We start from the raw sequence: 16,670 nt of genomic DNA on the forward strand, positions 1-16,670 counted from the left end.
CCGTTTCCTTTCCTTTCTTTTCTGATTCACTGGACTCTCTATTTCTTGCACTGCCTCCTGAGCCACCTAACCTAACAATAGTCATAGCCTTTTTTATTCTGATCAAAGCCAGATTTTTAAAAACAGTTTCATTTTGACTTCTACTGACCTCTTTGTCAAAACCATATACAGCAGGTCTCTGAGTATCGTTTCATTTAATGTTTAGTTATAACGTTCCTAAGATGCCATTACAACTTAATTCTTGCGTGTATCAGTTAGCCTATGGCAGCGATTTTCAGCCCATGTGCCGTCAAAAGCACGCTGGTATGCTGCAAGAATTTTGAAAATGTGAAGCACCTGACTATTTAGTCGGGACACTAACCTCTTTTCCTTTAGATTATCAAATTTCTAAAAATGACAACAGCCAACACAACAATAGCTGTCTGGTGTGAATGAACCAAAATTATACCTGTTTTCTTTTTGTCAGATTGACAAAAAAATATATATATTTTTTTGGTGTGCCACAGAATTTTACTAATTAGCTTGTGTGTGCCATTACATACATTGTTTCACTTGAAGTCACAGTTTCCAAGAACCTATCAATGATGTTAAGTGAGAACTTACTCTACCAGTCTTACTTGATCTTGCAAATGGCTTTTGACAATGAAACTCAATGTTCTGACATTCTCTTGTCCCTCTGCTCATAAGACACAAGTCCCATCTTTCTCTTTCTACTTCTCTGGCTTACCTTTTTTTTTTTTTTTTTTTTTTTTTTAGTTTTCTTTGCAGGCTTTTCCTTCTCCATCCACTCAAATTCTCCTTTCAGAGTTCCATCATCTGTCCCTTCCTTTTTTGCCCAAACACATTCTATTGGTGATCTCATCTCTGCAACTTCAACCATCACCATATGGAACAGTGAACCTACACATACATATATGTACAGCCCCAATCTTCCTCATGTCTTAAATCAAAGTTTCCAACTGCTTATTTGACAATCTTCGACAATGTTATGTCTGAAGGGAGGAACGTTCTGTTCACAGAAGCTTTCTATGTGTAGCTTTCCAATGCATCATCCACAGCTTCTTCCTCTATAGCTCCAGCGCTCCATCCATCCCTAAACCATTCCCAGAATCAGGGGGCATTGTAGTTATCTGTTTTCATGTCAGTCTTCCTCCTACTCTAGCTCATGCCCATGACGGACCAGAATCGAGAATAACTAATTCATCTCTAGATCCTTAGCATCATATATAGTGACTGGTATCTAATATGTGTGTACACTTTTTGTTGAGTAAACAAATGAGCTTGACTTCTTAGTTGAGTAAAATAATTCACACCTCACAAAGTCAATAAATATGTAATATTTTTCAGTCTGATGAATTTTTAAAAATGGGAACCTCAAAAAGGCATTGGCAGGAAACAGAACATTCCCAGCATCTCAGAAGTGCCTTTGCCCCTTCCAATCACTGACCCCCTCTGGTGCCAGGGTCCAGCCCCAGCGGGCCAGAGGTTCCCAAAGGTGTGAATGGCAAAGAATGATTTACACGGAGACTGCATTCAGATGATCAGCATAGCCAGGTTCTCTCTTTATTCTCCGTGGATCTTCTCTATACCTGGCTGAGGCCACAGAGAGATCCAGAGGCAAGCTGAGCCTTTATTTTATAGTCAGAGGTAAACAAGGTACTGGTTACCATAGTTACACTGTTCTTGTGAGTTTCACTTGTTTTGGCAGCACTTCCTGCACCTCCCTCAGCCCATTAGCTTCCCAGATAAGATCTAGGGAGCATTATAAGGTCAAGCCTAATTATGCTAAGAGGACTGTGCCCTCTAAACTGGGACTTCTTTGTGACTTTGCCAACAGGTCAGTCCAAGACTTAACCCTATAGCTGCTCGCCATACTCTGGGGATAACTGCTTTTCTTCCTAGCATTCGAGGTTAGTTTTGCCTGTTTGGGCAGTTTTATATAAATGGAATCATACAGAATGTTTTCTTTGGTTCCTGCTTTCACTCAGCATTATGTTTGTCGGCTCATCTGTGTTGTTACATGTATTTGTAGTTCATTCATTGGCATTGCTGTATAGCACTGACATAAATGCACCTTGTACGAATCTACCTCACTTTATGTGTCACTTCTTCTGGAGATGGTGATTTGGGCTACTATGAATAGTGCACTAAGAAATTTTTGTTTGTTTGTTTCTTAATCCTCACGCGAGAATATTTTCCCATTGACTTTTAGGGAGATTAGAAGAGAGGTGGAAAGACAGAGAGTAGCATCGATGTGAGAGAAACACATCGATTGGTTGCCTCCTGTGTGAGCCCTGACCAGGGCATGAGCCAGGGACTAGCCTGCAATGAAAGTACCAGCCCTTGACCAGAATCAAACCTAGGACACTTTGGTCTGTGGGCCGATGCTCTATCCTCTGAGCCAACCTGGCTAGGGCTAAGAAATGTCATCATTAGGCTCCGGTTCAGCCTAATGATGTCGTCCAGAGACATGTTGACTTTGTCGGCACGCCGGCCCTTCAATTCTTGCGCGGGACCGGAGCTGTACCTGTGCGGGCACCAGATGTTGGGTCCAGGCCCAGGGATTCCTAAAGGTGTGGAGGACTCCTCGGGGAAGGATAAATGGCACGGAGACTGCGTTCAGAGGCGCCCATGGCTGAGAAGGATTGCGAATGATAGACCTTGAGAAGCACTGCCGCCCCTTCTTTTATAGCCCCAGAGCATGGTTGGAGGAGCCAGAGAGACCCACCAATCAGCCGCTCCCAGGAATGAAGCGTCACTGTTTGGGTGACGCCAACTTTAGGGTGGGGCAGGTGGCGCATCTCAAGGAAAGGTTCTCCTGAACGTGGCTGCGATGCCTGGGGTGCTTGACAGGCGCCTCTTGGGCAGGCTCCTCCGACCCGGGACCCGTGAAGAATGTTGGGGTGTTTTATTTTACTTCATGTTATTTTTTCTTATTTCTGTGCTCATTTCTCTTCATTCATTGCAATTGATTCTATTTTTCGGCAATGATCCGTTGCAAACATCGATCCCATTTGCATTCGAAGGGAAGGGGCGTGGGGCGGGGTGTGCAGGAGTGGGGAGGGGGATACGGGAGACGCAAACACACCGAACCTAGCGGCCCTTGGAGGTCATGGGAGGCAGAGGATGAGGTGGATGTGAATAAAATGTGTATGGTTTTGTATAGGAGCTCTGAGCCCAGGACGCCAGAGGCCACTAGCAGCTGGTGGAGGCAGGCGAGATGCTCCCCAGAGCCCCCAGACAGAAAGGGATCCCGCTCGCACCTTGATTTGTGTCCCCTGGCATCTGGCCTCTCAGGGAATTCCTTTCTCTTCTTGTAAGCCACCTCTCGGGTGGCAGCGGGACAAGGCCACTCTAGGACATGAATAGGATGCCATCCTTCAGATGTGCCCTATGACGTCTGTTTTTCAAAACCATTGAATCCAAAGAGGTCAGTTGTACTGTAGGTGTGATCAGAATCTCACTGAGCATCAGATATAATCCACAGGCCCAAGCCACCCGGCAAAAAGCCACAGTGAATCTCCTAGACGCGGGTCACTCGGCAGAAATCTCCGAGCTGGAGCATTGTGCTCCATGTGTGTACCTCCGCAGCCACGCAGGCGCACTAGGGGATTTCCACTGTGGGACGGCATCTGAGAGTACCCCTCTGCTACCCACGCCCCCGTCCCCCTTCCCCTCCCGACACAAACATACACACACACGCACACACACACACACACACACCTGCCTTCTCTCAGACAGCGCCCCCGACTGGACCTGCCCCCACTCCTGGGGTCTACCCACGCCTGGGAGGTTTAGACACCTGGCTCTGCCTTCCCCAGTGGAGGCTGTGGAAGGGGGTGGGAGTCGGGGTTGGGGACGAGGCTTGCATTGGAACTCCAGGAACAGTAGGGGGCGCCACTGGCACGCCGAAGCGATTCCCAGGATTGAGAGATGGGGCAGGTCCCCAACGAGGCCCGCAGGGCTCCTGGCGGGGCGGCATCGCCGTTTTCTTGATTGAAGAGGGGACAATGCATATTTAGACAGGCTCAGGTGGGCCCAGGCCAAGCCACAGGAAAAAAAAAAAAAGCCACAGTAAACCTCCTAGGGGGGCGTCACTCTGGAGAAATCTTGTTAGCAGACCTTGTGCTCCCGTGTGGTGTGTGTGTGTGTGTGTGTGTGTGTGTGTGTGTGTGTGTGTGTGTATGTGTGTGTGTGTGTTGGGGGGGGAAGATTAGAAGGGGGGGGTTGGTGGATGGGTGTGGGTTCAGGAGTGTGTGTGTGTGTGTGCGTGCGTCTGTGTGTACGTACATCCGCAGTCACGCATGGACACTCTTTGCTTTGAATGGTCCGTCGGTCCGTATCCATGAGCACCATTCAGACCCTGCTTTCTCGCTGACATCATCCCCTGCTTGTCCTTCCCAGAACTGGGGAAGTCCAATCACCTGGCTATACATTCCCCGGAGGGAGGGATGCATTGTATGTGTGTGTGTGTGTGTGTGTGTGTGTGTGTGTGGTACGGGGGGTGGAGAGTTCATGGCGGGGAGGGGGGGGGCGTTAGATGGATCGGTGTGGGGGTGGGAGTGCGTGTGGGTGTGCACATCCGCAGTCACACAAGGACACTCCTTGCTTTGAATGGTCCGTCCACACCCATGAGCACGCTTCAGCCCCTGCATTCTCGCAGACAGCGTCCCCTGCTTGTCCTTCCCAGAACTGAGGAAGTCCAATCACCTGGCTCTGCCTTCCCCCGGAGCGAGGGTTGCATTGGTGCTTCTCGACCAGCCGAGGGCGGAATGGGCTCTTCAGCCCCAGAACCAGTCAACCCAATCTCCGTTATCCACAGCCAAAGACTATGTCGGGACCCGCCCATCTGGTCGACCGCCCCGCCCCACCCCGCCCCCCTCCCCCTTCCCCGCCCCTCTCCCTCTCTGGATGGATGGCCAGGCCCCCCACAGAGACCAAGTCCGGGCCTGGCCATCTGGTCTTACCAAAGCGTCAGTGCGTTGAAAAGCTGGATCACTGTGTTTTCTAAGGAGTCCTTTCTTTTGTTGTTGTTGTGGGCATTTATTTTTTTTTTACTTTTTTTTTTTTTAAGGAGGGTTTTCTGGGGGTCTTTTGTTTGTTTATTTGTTTGTTTTGTTTGTTTGTTTGTTTGTGGGGTTTTTTGTTTGTTTGTTTGTTTGTTTTTGCCCCTGGGACGTATCTCATCACTGGACTTGTAGGTTCTCTTGATTTTCCAGAAGGTTCTAACAACTCTTGTTTAGAAGGCCTTTGCTTCCTTCCGCCTTCGATGTTCCTTATGTTTACTTCCTTTACCATCTCCTGCAGCACTGTCGCTCTCCTTCTCTTTTGACTTTGTACTATCCTTCCTATTGTGGCTGTCTCTTGTTGAAAGCTTTTCTGAAGAGTTGCTACCACCTATGTTTCGACTTCTACGACTCTGTCCACCCGAGTAAACTTCTCTGCGGCCCCTTGTAAGGGGAGAATTCCTGATATGAGGTGGTGAAAAGCTCTCTGGGGGAAAGTTATCTCCATTTGCTGATGCTCGAGGCTGAGCTCCAGCAGCATAACCTCTGTGGCATTTGTCATACCACTCTCTGTATTTTGTCTCCCACTCTCGGTAATGCTCGTTTTCAAAGGGGTCTCTAAAGTCAACACTCCTGCCATAATAAGCTTTTCTGTCATATGGTGGTGGAACTTCTCTGTATCTATTAACATGTGCACGTCCTGTTTCCCCTTGTGGTACAGTCCGTTTATTTGGAGACTGTCCCCTAAATGCTGGAGGGGACCTTGATCGCGAAGGACATCGCCTATATAGTGGTGACCTTGACCTAGATCGACGATATCCATGAGATCTAGACCTTGGGCGGCAATTCCGACTCTTGCCTCTGCCCCTTCTGGGGTATGGAAGTGATGGCGAATAGGAAGGAGATTGTGAGCGGCTAGATGAATGGGAATAAGAAGGTGACCGCGTTGAACCAGATCTTGATTTAGGGTAAGTAGAAGGGCTTCTGGAGTATGAGGAACCACCATAGGGATATTTAGACTCTCCTTTTAGCCGTCGCTGCTCTCTATAGAATTCTTCCCCGGGTCCAAGTGGTGCTTGTGTTTTTGGGATGGTATTTGAATGAGCAGTCTGCACTCCTGATGATCCCCAAGGCGTTGACAAATTGGCTGGCGCTGGAGGGAACCCGGGGGGAGGGGCGCTATACCCAGCAGGTGGTGACTGTCCAAGCAAAGATGGGGTTCCAAGCACAGGCACCGGGTAACCTTTCTCCTCCACAAGGGCAGTCATTGCTATTGAAGAGGTTCCCTTTGAATATTCTGAGGCAAGGGCTGCGGCTGGCACTATTTTATGATCGGAATCCCGGAAAGGCCCATCTGATTTTTCCCAGTGGACTGATATGGACACCGTTGCAGTTATATCAGGTACAGGCACTGGGGTGGATGAATTTCCGGGCACAGCAGGGGCTAAGGGAGACTGATTAGAAGTTAATGAAGATATAGAGGGAGCCGGGTGGCCTGATGAAGACGTCACTGGAGTTATCGGAGGATCTTGCTGTCTTGATATTGGAGATCTCATCAGAGGCTGTAGATTCCGCTGAATGAGAGGTCTCGGTGGCGGTATCGGGGGTGGTGGTGGGGGTAACTGTTTCCGCAGTCTTTTTGTATAACCACCAGTTCCATTTTTGAAGTTAGTAACAGCCTGTCGCAAGAATTTATTGGCAATTAAAGCATCGGGAGAGACATCATGTTGATGACACGTTGGGCACGTATGGTCCTCTGATTCCAAGAGCGCTGTTCTTATACACTCATCACAATAGCTGTTTGCACAGCAGGGAATGACAGCGGCATCAGTCACGATGTCTTTGCAGATGGGACACAGCAACTCGTCTGGGATAGGGTCGTCCTTTTCAGAAGACGAAGAGGGCTCCTCTGGTAAGAAAGGTGGCCTTTCTTTCTTCCCAATTGCATATGCCTCTGCCTCTATAGTCGGTATTGCGTATGTCCCAGTGTTGGTGAGCTTTGCGCCTTTCATGTTAGGATCTTTCACTTCCATCATGAAACTTCTGGGGATTCCAGTGCTCTTTTTAATCCTAGGGCGAGGTTCGAAGCGTTCATCCCCGTTTGTTGGGCAGTTCTTAATATAATGGCCGGGTCTACCACAGCGGAAACAGGTATAAGATGGAGGTGGTGGACCTAGAGGCTTCTTCACGCAATTGACGGGGCCGTATGCATGGCCAGATTGCGACATCATGGCTTTAATTTTATCTTCTTCAGAAGCATTGGCTTCAGCCAGATTGGCAGTCTGCGTAAGCTGGGCCACAGAAATAGATGCAGAAGAGTCATCAGTGACTGTTGAAGTGCCCATCACTGGTTCCGTGCGACGTATAGCGTCCGCCTTGCTGGTAGATTTCACACCTCCAGTAGGAATTCTTCTAACAATTACAGATACATTCTTAGGAATCAGAGCATTGTCATCAGTATATTCTTCCTCGGTCTGCGCGTTGCTGATCTGCAGGTCGCAGTTGGCAGCTTTCAGCTTCTCTCTCCCCATAATCTGCTTCTTTAGGTCACGGAGGGAGATGTGCCGCCCATCAAAGGTGGCGATGGCATAGTTGAGTTTGGAAGCGAATTTATAATGCACACAGGCCATGGTGCCAAAGGACTCCTAACTAAGGTCGGGTGTGGAGACGTGGACGCGCTCAATATATGTATATTTGTGTACTTAAGAGCAGAATATGCCCATACACAGAACACCCGCAAGACACCGAAGGACCGCAGGCCTCGGGTTCAACACCCCCACCCCACAGCAGGGGCGTGAGAACCGCAATCCAGACCTCGAGCACGGAATCACTTAAGGTGCAGGAGGGTGGACCAGGGCGGGAGGGCCAGGGGCTCCGCCAAGGGGCACTGCGTCACCACCAAGCCGGCAGTGGGCCTCCACCGGGCTCCGGGCACGGCCTCGCCACCCAGACCCCCTGGCGGGCGGCCGGGGGCCTTGGTGGCCTGTCGCCGCCGCCTCCGAGGCTCCCGGATGCTTCCCCACCCGAGTGCCCGTGCTTCTCTCACCTTCCGCTCCCTTCGCCTCTAGTCTCAGAACGGTGAGAACAGGCCCGGAAACTGCGAAGACCAGTTCTTCCTTTCTGTTCTGCCCGGTGCGGCTCCCGAGATGGCGGGGTCCAGCGGCAGCAGGTCCAGGGGTTCCCAAAGGTGTGGATGGAGTCGCCAAAGAAGAAATGACACGGAGACAGCGTTCCGTGGATCGGCAGCCTAGCCAGGTGCTAGCCAGGTGCTTAGGGGCTTCTATGTCCCGGGACCGGGTCTTCGCAAGATCTCTCCCCTGAAAGCTCCTTTGGAGAACGAGGACGACGATCACGACCACAGCCTGGAGCTGAGAAGCTCTGCCAAGCGGACCCTGCTTTCTTTTATAGCCCCGGAGCGTGGTGGGAGGAGCCAAATCAGCCGGCCGCCCGCTCCACCAATCAGCGGCCCCCAGGACTGAAAGCCTCACCGCTCCAGGACCAGTAGAGGGCGCCACCGGCCCGCCGAAGCGATTCCCGGGGGCTTCGGGAGGACTTGGGAGATGGGGCAGGTGCCCAAGGAGGCGCGCAGGGCTCCGCCTCCACGCCTTGCGGGGCAGCATCGCGGTTTTCTGCGTTGAAGAGGGGACAATACATATTTACACAGGCTCAGGTGGGGCGGGGACAAGCCACAAGGAAAAAAGGCCACAGTAAAACTCCTAGACGTGGGCCACTCGTTTGATAGCGGAATTTGTGCTACCGTGTGTGTGTGTGTGTGTGTGTGTGTGTGTGTGTGTGTGTGTGGTACGGGGGCTTGGGGAGTTCATGGCGGGGAGGGGGGGGCGTTAGGTGGATCGGTGTGGGGGTGGGAGTGCGTGTGGGTGTGCACATCCGCAGTCACACAAGGACACTCCTTGCTTTGAATGGTCCGTCCACACCCATGAGCACGCTTCAGCCCCTGCATTCTCGCAGACAGCGTCCCCTGCTTGTCCTTCCCAGAACTGAGGAAGCCAATCACCTGGCTCTGCCTTCCCCTGGAGCGAGGGTTGCATTGGTGCTTCTCGACCAGCCGAGGGCGGAATGGGCTCTTCAGCCCCAGAACCAGTCAACCCAATCTCCGTTATCCACAGCCAAAGACTATGTCGGGACCCGCCCATCTGGTCGACCGCCCCGCCCCACCCCGCCCCCCTCCCCCTTCCCCGCCCCTCTCCCTCTCTGGATGGATGGCCAGGCCCCCCACAGAGACCAAGTCCGGGCCTGGCCATCTGGTCTTACCAAAGCGTCAGTGCGTTGAAAAGCTGGATCACTGTGTTTTCTAAGGAGTCCTTTCTTTTGTTGTTGTTGTGGGCATTTATTTTTTTTTTTACTTTTTTTTTTAAGGAGGGTTTTCTGGGGGTCTTTTGTTTGTTTATTTGTTTGTTTTGTTTGTTTGTTTGTTTGTTTGTGGGGTTTTTTGTTTGTTTGTTTGTTTGTTTTTGCCCCTGGGACGTATCTCATCACTGGACTTGTAGGTTCTCTTGATTTTCCAGAAGGTTCTAACAACTCTGTGTTTAGAAGGCCTTCGCTTCCTTCTGCTTTCGATGTTCCTTATGTTTACTTCCTTTACCATCTCCTGCAGCACTGTCGCTCTCCTTCTCTTTTGACTTTGTACTATCCTTCCTATTGTGGCTGTCTCTTGTTGAAAGCTTTTCTGGAGAGTTGCTACCACCTATGTTTCGACTTCTACGACTCTGTCCACCCGAGTAAACTTCTCTGCGGCCCCTTGTAAGGGGAGAATTCCTGATATGAGGTGGTGAAAAGCTCTCTGGGGGAAAGTTATCTCCATTTGCTGATGCTCGAGGCTGTGCTCCAGCAGCATAACCTATGTGGCATTTGTCATACCACTCTCTGTATTTTCTCTCCCACTCTCGGCAATGCTCGTTTTCAAAGGGGTCTCTAAAGTCAACACTCCTGCCATAATAAGCTTTTCTGTCATATGGTGGTGGAACTTCTCTGTATCTATTAAAATGTGCACAAGTTCCGCTATCAAATGAGTGGCCCACGTCTAGGAGATTTACTGTGGCTTTTTTCCTTAAGGCTCGTCCCGGGTCCACCCGAGCCTGTCTAAATATGTATTGTCCCCTCTTCAACCCAGGAAATGGTGATGCCGGTCCGAAATGCGTGGAGAGGGAGCCTTGCGGGCCTTCTTGGGCACCTGCCCCATCTCTCAAGTCCTCCCCAAGCCCCGGGAATCGCTCCGGCGGGACAGTGGCGCCCTCTACTGGTCTTGGAGCGCCAACGCAAGCCTCCTCCCCACCCCCCACTCACCACCCGCACCCGCACCCGCACCCCATTCCGCAACCTTCTCTGGGGAAGGCAGAGCCAGGTGTCTGGACCTCCCAGGTGTGGGTAGACCCGAGGGGTGGAGGAAGGTCCAGCCGGGGGCGTTGTCTGCGAGAAGCCAACTGTAGGACACTACACCCATACCCATTAGCAGTCACCTCCCTTTCTCAGTGCCCCTCCCTGTCCTCCCGCCCTAGCCCCTCCCGGTCACTGGTCACTCATCAAAGCGATGGAGCCAGTGTGGCAACTGTGAAGTTGTTCTTTGGGGCAGTAGTCACAAAGTTAATGAAACGGCATGTTTGTAGTGTGGTGAAGGGAAGGGCCCTCAAGAACTCTGGATGGCTGATCTGAGTCAGCCCTCCAACTCCTGATGTGCAGGTGAGGAGAGCACAAGGTCATTCAGCCATTCATTCCAGAAGAAGTGATGGAGGGCTCGCTCAGACTCAGCTCCGCGGGGCCCCACAGACACAAATGCAATTAAAAAAAGAAAAATAAGTAAACACGCAACTGTGGTATGTGCTCCATTGTTCAGCCAATTTGTTGGCAAATATCTCTATTTTCCCCGTTACAGGTTTGTCTCGGCGAGCATCAGGGCTTTCATTTCCCTTCAGTACAGCATCATTATCTTCCTCATCTTCACCCTCTCCTGTTTTTCTTTCTTCTGAAGGAGGTGGTGATTCCTTTGCTAGCTTTAGTACCATGTTTTCGAGATATTCTGGCAAACTTTTGAACTGCTGTTTGGCTGGCTGGAAGAAGTGAGGGCTTCTCCGTGCTAACAGTCTCAGGGCTCTCCAACCATAATTTGGATCGTTCACAACCTTATATTCCTTTTCAATCATGCTTTCCGGGTCTGCCTGTTCAATGGCTTCTTCAAAGAATTCCTCCAACGTTGGCATATAGCCTCTTGGGTCTGATTTACAAGCTTCCATATTATCCTGGCAGAGATCCCAAAGGCTTATTAACGCTCCTTTCCCTTCAGAATCTTTTTGTTGGGCCCTTTCCCCAGGAAGTCCAGGAAGTCCTCTGGTGCTGTTCTCTTTCGTACTGCTCTCGTCGTCTTAGTATCTGATGTTCTTTCCTTCACAAAACTTGGGCAGCCTTCATTTTTCCATGAATTCCAGTTTTCTTCAGTGTTTAATATATGCTCTACCATCTTTGAAAATCTCTCTCCATCTGGTGGGTTTTCAGATAGCAGTTGATAAACTGATTTTGTAGTACCTTCAATCCAGAGTGACTGCTCATCAGTTAAAACATCCTTTGAACTTTTGGATTTCACCTGTCCCTTGAGATGTTGGAGTAAAATGAGATACTGCAGTAGAATGTGTCGGCGAAAGTTACTGTCACTCAGTTGTAAACCCAGCCACTTTTCACTTGTTAAAAATTTTGCAGCATATACATGTTCTCCTCCTGTTTTTAATTTTCCCATCTTTTTTCTTGAGGCCTGAGTGTCATCTAATTTGTAATTCTTGAAAACAGCCAGGACTTCTTCTGAGTACATGAGGAAAGTTTTCCATGAAATCTCATAGCATTGCACAGGGTTCCTGAAGTAATCCTGAAGTGACCAGAATTTTTGATACAGGCTGTAATCCATTGGAATGGAGCAAGCTGTTGGAGCTTCATCATCACCCGTTTCACCTTCGTCTACGTCCATTCCTTCTTCTCTGTCTTCAGCATGCTTCTGACCCAAGGTGCTTTCCTGCTCATTGGTATTGTAAACGGTGACATTTTCCAGATTAAATTGACTCTGCAAGTTAAGACCGGATCTCTCAGATAAAGGGAAAAGCCTGGCCAAAAAGAGTTGAATTCGTGCACGCAAAACTGTGTGCTGGGATTTTGACAATCTTCTTAAGAGATCATTGCACGTACGTAGTAAATAATTTTTCCCAGCAGAATAGAATGTATTTGATTTCCAAGTAGCAACATTTCTTTCCACAAACGTGAATATTGTGTCACACTGATCCAAAGGGAGACATTGCAAAACGTCTCCCAACAATACAGAAGGTGTAGATGCGGTGCAAATACCTTCAGTTACTCCCCCAATAGCAAGAGAAATAATAGCTAAAACATTTTCACACGATGAGTGATTTATAATTTCTTCTTGCAGAACACCTCTGAGAGCTTGGTCAAGGGTACATTTTTTTTCATCTTCACTTCCAGTTAACTGGCTGAAGGTATTCAATAATGGCTGGATATTTTTGTTGTTCAGGGCTTCTCTGGTAGACTTCGTGAACCGCGTCCGCGCTTCAGGTACACTGAAGCGTGGCCATGTAGGAGACATCTTCTCGGCGGCGCGTGATGGTGAGGTCGAAGCACAGCAGGTCCAGGGGTTCCCAAACGTGTGGACGCAGTCAGCGAAGAAGAAATGACACGGAGACAGCGTTCAGTTGATCAGCAGCCTAGCCAGGTTCTAGCCAGGCGCTCCAGCGGCTTCTATATCCCGGGATCGGTGCTTGGCGAGATCTCTCCCCTGAAAGCTCTCTTGGAGAACGAGGACGACGACCAAGACAACAAGCCTAGGGCTGAGAAGCTCTGCAAAGAAGACGCTGCTTTCTTTTATAGCCCCAGAGCGTGGTGGGAGGAGCCAAATCAGACGCCCGCTCCACCAATCAGCCGCCCCCAGGACTGAAAGCGTCACCGGTTGGGCGTCAAGTTTAAGGTGGGGATGCACATGTTCCAAGCTAGGCCCCGCTAGGCTCGCCCCTTCAGGTGTCATTCACCCAAAGGACCTCAAGGAAAGGTTCTGTTGGATGTGGCTGCGCCTGGTATTTATTCCTCGTAAGGAATGGGCCGGGCGAGGGTGGGTGTGTGTGTGGGGGGGGAGGGGTAAGGGGGTAGACGGGAGACACAGACACACCAAATGAAGCTGGCCTTGGAGCTCATGGGAGGCAGAGGCTGAGGCTGAAGTTGATGTGAATAAAATGTGTATGGTTTTGTATATTAGCTCTGAGTCCAGGATGCCAGAGGCCACCAGCAAACAGCCCCAGCAGAGAGTGGAGGTATAGATGTCTATGGATCTGTCCCTGTTCCTCAGTCTACGTTGTTCTCTATATTCTACAAATGGGTGAGTTCATGTGGTATTCATTTTTCTCTGACTGGCTAACTTCACTTAGCATAATGCTCTCCAGTTCCATCCATGCTGGCAAGAATTCCTTCTCTTTTTTTTTTTCTTACCTTTTTACCCCATCCATTGTGTAGATGTATCACAGTTGTGTGTGTGTATGTGATGTTAGGGTTTGGCCCCGCCCTGGGGGGACCCAGGTGCCAACGGCACCTTGAGGGTTTCCTGTGTGGTGGGAGCAGGGACATCTTGTAGGTTACATTAATCCATTTCTGGAAGAGGAAACTGAGGCTGAGGCAGGTGAAATTAATTTGCATAAGCGGGTCAATTATCAGGAAGACCGGAAGCTCGAGGTGAAGAAGTTGAGGGCCTAGGCGAGGGTACCCTTCTGAACAGGGTGAAGAGTGGGAGCCTAGGGAGAGAAGCCATCGGTCTGCAGTCAAACAGCTTAGCCCTACCGAGGGAGGGCATGACTAGTCCGTGTCTGTGGGGCCCAGCATAGCTGGGTCTGAGCGAGGCCTCCATCACTTCTTCCTGAATGAATGGCTGAATGACCTTGTGCTCACCAAAACGGGCAGGTGGGACTTGGTCTCTGGCGGGGACCCGGCCATACACAGAGAGAGGGTGGGTTGACCAGATGGCCTGGCCGGGACTTGGTCTCTGGCTGTCGATCAGAGTGATTGGCAGCGGGACTTTTTTAATTTAATTTAATTTAATTTAATTATTTTATTTAATTTTATTTTATTATTTATTTTATTTTTTATTTTATCTTATATATTTTATTAATTTTATTTATTTTACTTTATTGTATTTTATTTATTTTTTTATTTTTTTAAAAAATATTTTATTGATTTTTTACAGAGAGGAAGGGAGAGAGAGATAGAGAGTTAGAAACATCGATGAGAAACATCGATCAGCTGCCTCCTGCACATCTCCCACTGGGGATATGCCCGCAACCCAGGTATATGCCCTTGACCGGAATCGAACCTGGGACCTTTCAGTCCCCAAGCCGATGCTCTATCCACTGAGCCAAACCGATTTCGGCTATTTTATTTATATTTTATATTATTTTATTTTATTTTATAATTATATTTTTATGTACAACCCGTCTCTGGCTGTACCAGATGGCCTGGCCCAGACTTAGTCTCTGGTTGTGGATCAGAGTGATTTGGGTTGATCCGGGGCGAGGCCAAAAAGCAAATAAATGTTGACAGAATACTTTTTATTTTATTTCTTTCTTTATACCAATAGCTACAGGCCAGCACCACCCCACCGTCTGCCCAGGCCCAGCCCCAGCCACAGCCACAGCCACAGCCACAGCCCTCCTCCGGCTCCCGGCAATGCAACGGCAGCAACAGCCAAAGCCCAACAGCCACGCAGCCATCGACTGGGGGAAGATGGCAGAGCAGTGGCTTCAGGAGAAGGAGGCTGAGCGGGGGAAACAAAAGCAGCGGCTGACACCTCGACCACCCCCCCCCCCAGGCCTGGGAATGAAAGCACCCCATGTCTATTGCTGGCGATGCCACTCCGCTCTTGGACGACATGGATCAGTAGGGGCCCTGCTCCCAGGACTCTGGTTACCTCTGAGGCCGGGAGATGCTCAAAGTATTGTGGTGACTGCGGCCATTGTCCTACTCATTTTCAAAAAAAAAAAACTTGCTAAAAAAATAAAAATAATAAAAATAGGATAGTGCAAACAGGCATCCAGCAGCAGGCAGCAGGTGGGTGGGCGGCCAGGCGGCACAGAGGGAGGGAGCGAGCGAGCAAGTGAGCAGTCCGTGAGCCAGCGAAGGCAGCCGCGTCCCGAGAGCCGCTGAAATAACTCCCGTCCCTCTGACCCCCTCCCGGGAGCCCACAGCGCCTCCGGTCTCCAGCGGAGCGAACACGGCCCTGCCCGGCCATGGCCTCGTTGCTGAAGGTGGATCAGGAAGTGAAGCTCAAGGTTGATTCTTTCAGGGAGCGGATCACAAGTGAGGCAGAAGACTTGGTGGCAAATTTTTTCCCAAAGACGCTGTTAGAACTTGATAGTTTTTTGAAGGAACCAATCCTAAACATTCATGACCTAACTCAGATCCACTCAGACATGAATCTCCCTGTCCCTGACCCCATTCTTCTCACCAATAGCCACGATGGACTGGATGGTCCCACTTACAAAAAGCGAAGGTTGGATGAGTGTGAAGAGGCCTTTCAAGGAACCAAGGTGTTTTTGATGCCCAATGGGATGCTAAAAAGCAACCAGCAGCTGGTGGACATTATTGAGAAAGTGAAACCTGAGATCCGGCTGCTGATTGAGAAATGCAACACGGTCAAAATGTGGGTACAGCTCCTGATCCCTAGGATAGAAGATGGGAACAACTTCGGGGTGTCTATTCAGGAGGAGACAGTTGCAGAACTAAGGACTGTTGAGAGTGAAGCTGCATCTTATCTGGACCAGATTTCTAGATATTATATTACAAGAGCCGAATTGGTTTCTAAAATAGCTAAATATCCCCATGTGGAGGACTATCGCCGAACCGTGACAGAGATTGATGAGAAAGAATATATCAGCCTCCGTCTCATCATATCAGAACTAAGGAATCAATATGTCACCCTACATGACATGATCCTGAAAAATATTGAGAAGATTAAACGGCCCCGGAGCAGCAATGCAGAGACACTGTACTGAGGCCAGGGCCAGGGCCAGGGGACTCTGTGAGTCTGGCTCAAGACCGACATTGCCTTGGTTTGTTACATGACTATCGTGATGGGGAAACTGGCTGGAAATAGTAATCACACCTCTCTCTGTTTTTAGTTAGAGTCTAATGAAACTCTCATGTAGTTCTGTGACGTGTTTACCTCTTTTTTCAGGCCTCGGGAACTCTTCTATTTCCTTCCCTAATACCCACACCTGAGCTGTTCTAATTTCTGGAGAACTCCAGGTTTGTGTGCACAAGATATTGGCACCAGAATACTTGTGTTTTCTTTCCCCACCCCCTTCTTTGTCTTGGGCTTTGTGTTGTTTTTTTCCTTTTGATGATTAGTTCGTTAGGAGCTGAGGGAACTAAAAGGAAAGTGCTAGGTTTTTGTTTTTTTCTAAGATCTGGGGTCAGGGAGACTAGCTCCTCTCTTCTGATATAAGGGTAGTGTCTCTTGCCAGTGTGGGATATTGGATCCTCCCTGTCCCAGTTGTCCTGGTGATGACTTCAGGTTTTCCATCTACATACATGGCAAGAAACACCACAGACTTTGGCTAAGTCCCTAAGTCCTTTAGATGTTTTTATAAGTAGAATTTTCACATACACTTATGT

At 49.5% G+C, this 16,670-nt stretch overlaps 2 protein-coding genes across 2 annotated transcripts; one reads left to right on the plus strand and one right to left on the minus strand.

Annotated features, from left to right (window-relative positions):
* Positions 1-8,465: 8,465 nt before the first annotated feature.
* Positions 8,466-12,603, minus strand: LOC308512534 (THO complex subunit 1-like; the record flags this gene model as incomplete). The annotated part of the gene is given in 3 exon segments (XM_081115475.1): positions 8,466-8,635; positions 10,834-11,289; positions 11,292-12,603. Coding segments are annotated over 3 exon segments (1,938 nt in total).
* A 2,680-nt stretch (positions 12,604-15,283) lies between these two features.
* On the plus strand, positions 15,284-16,152 carry LOC308512535 (proteasome activator complex subunit 3-like; the record flags this gene model as incomplete). The annotated part of the gene is made up of 1 exon (XM_081115476.1): positions 15,284-16,152. One exon carries the CDS (start codon positions 15,284-15,286, stop codon positions 16,046-16,048), a length of 765 nt encoding a protein of 254 aa, XP_080971602.1. The 3' UTR covers positions 16,049-16,152.
* Positions 16,153-16,670: the final 518 nt, after the last annotated feature.

This window comes from Myotis nattereri, assembly GCF_964212035.1.
Source record: "Myotis nattereri genome assembly, contig: HAP1_SCAFFOLD_91, whole genome shotgun sequence".
NCBI classification, from domain to species: Eukaryota; Metazoa; Chordata; class Mammalia; order Chiroptera; family Vespertilionidae; genus Myotis; species Myotis nattereri.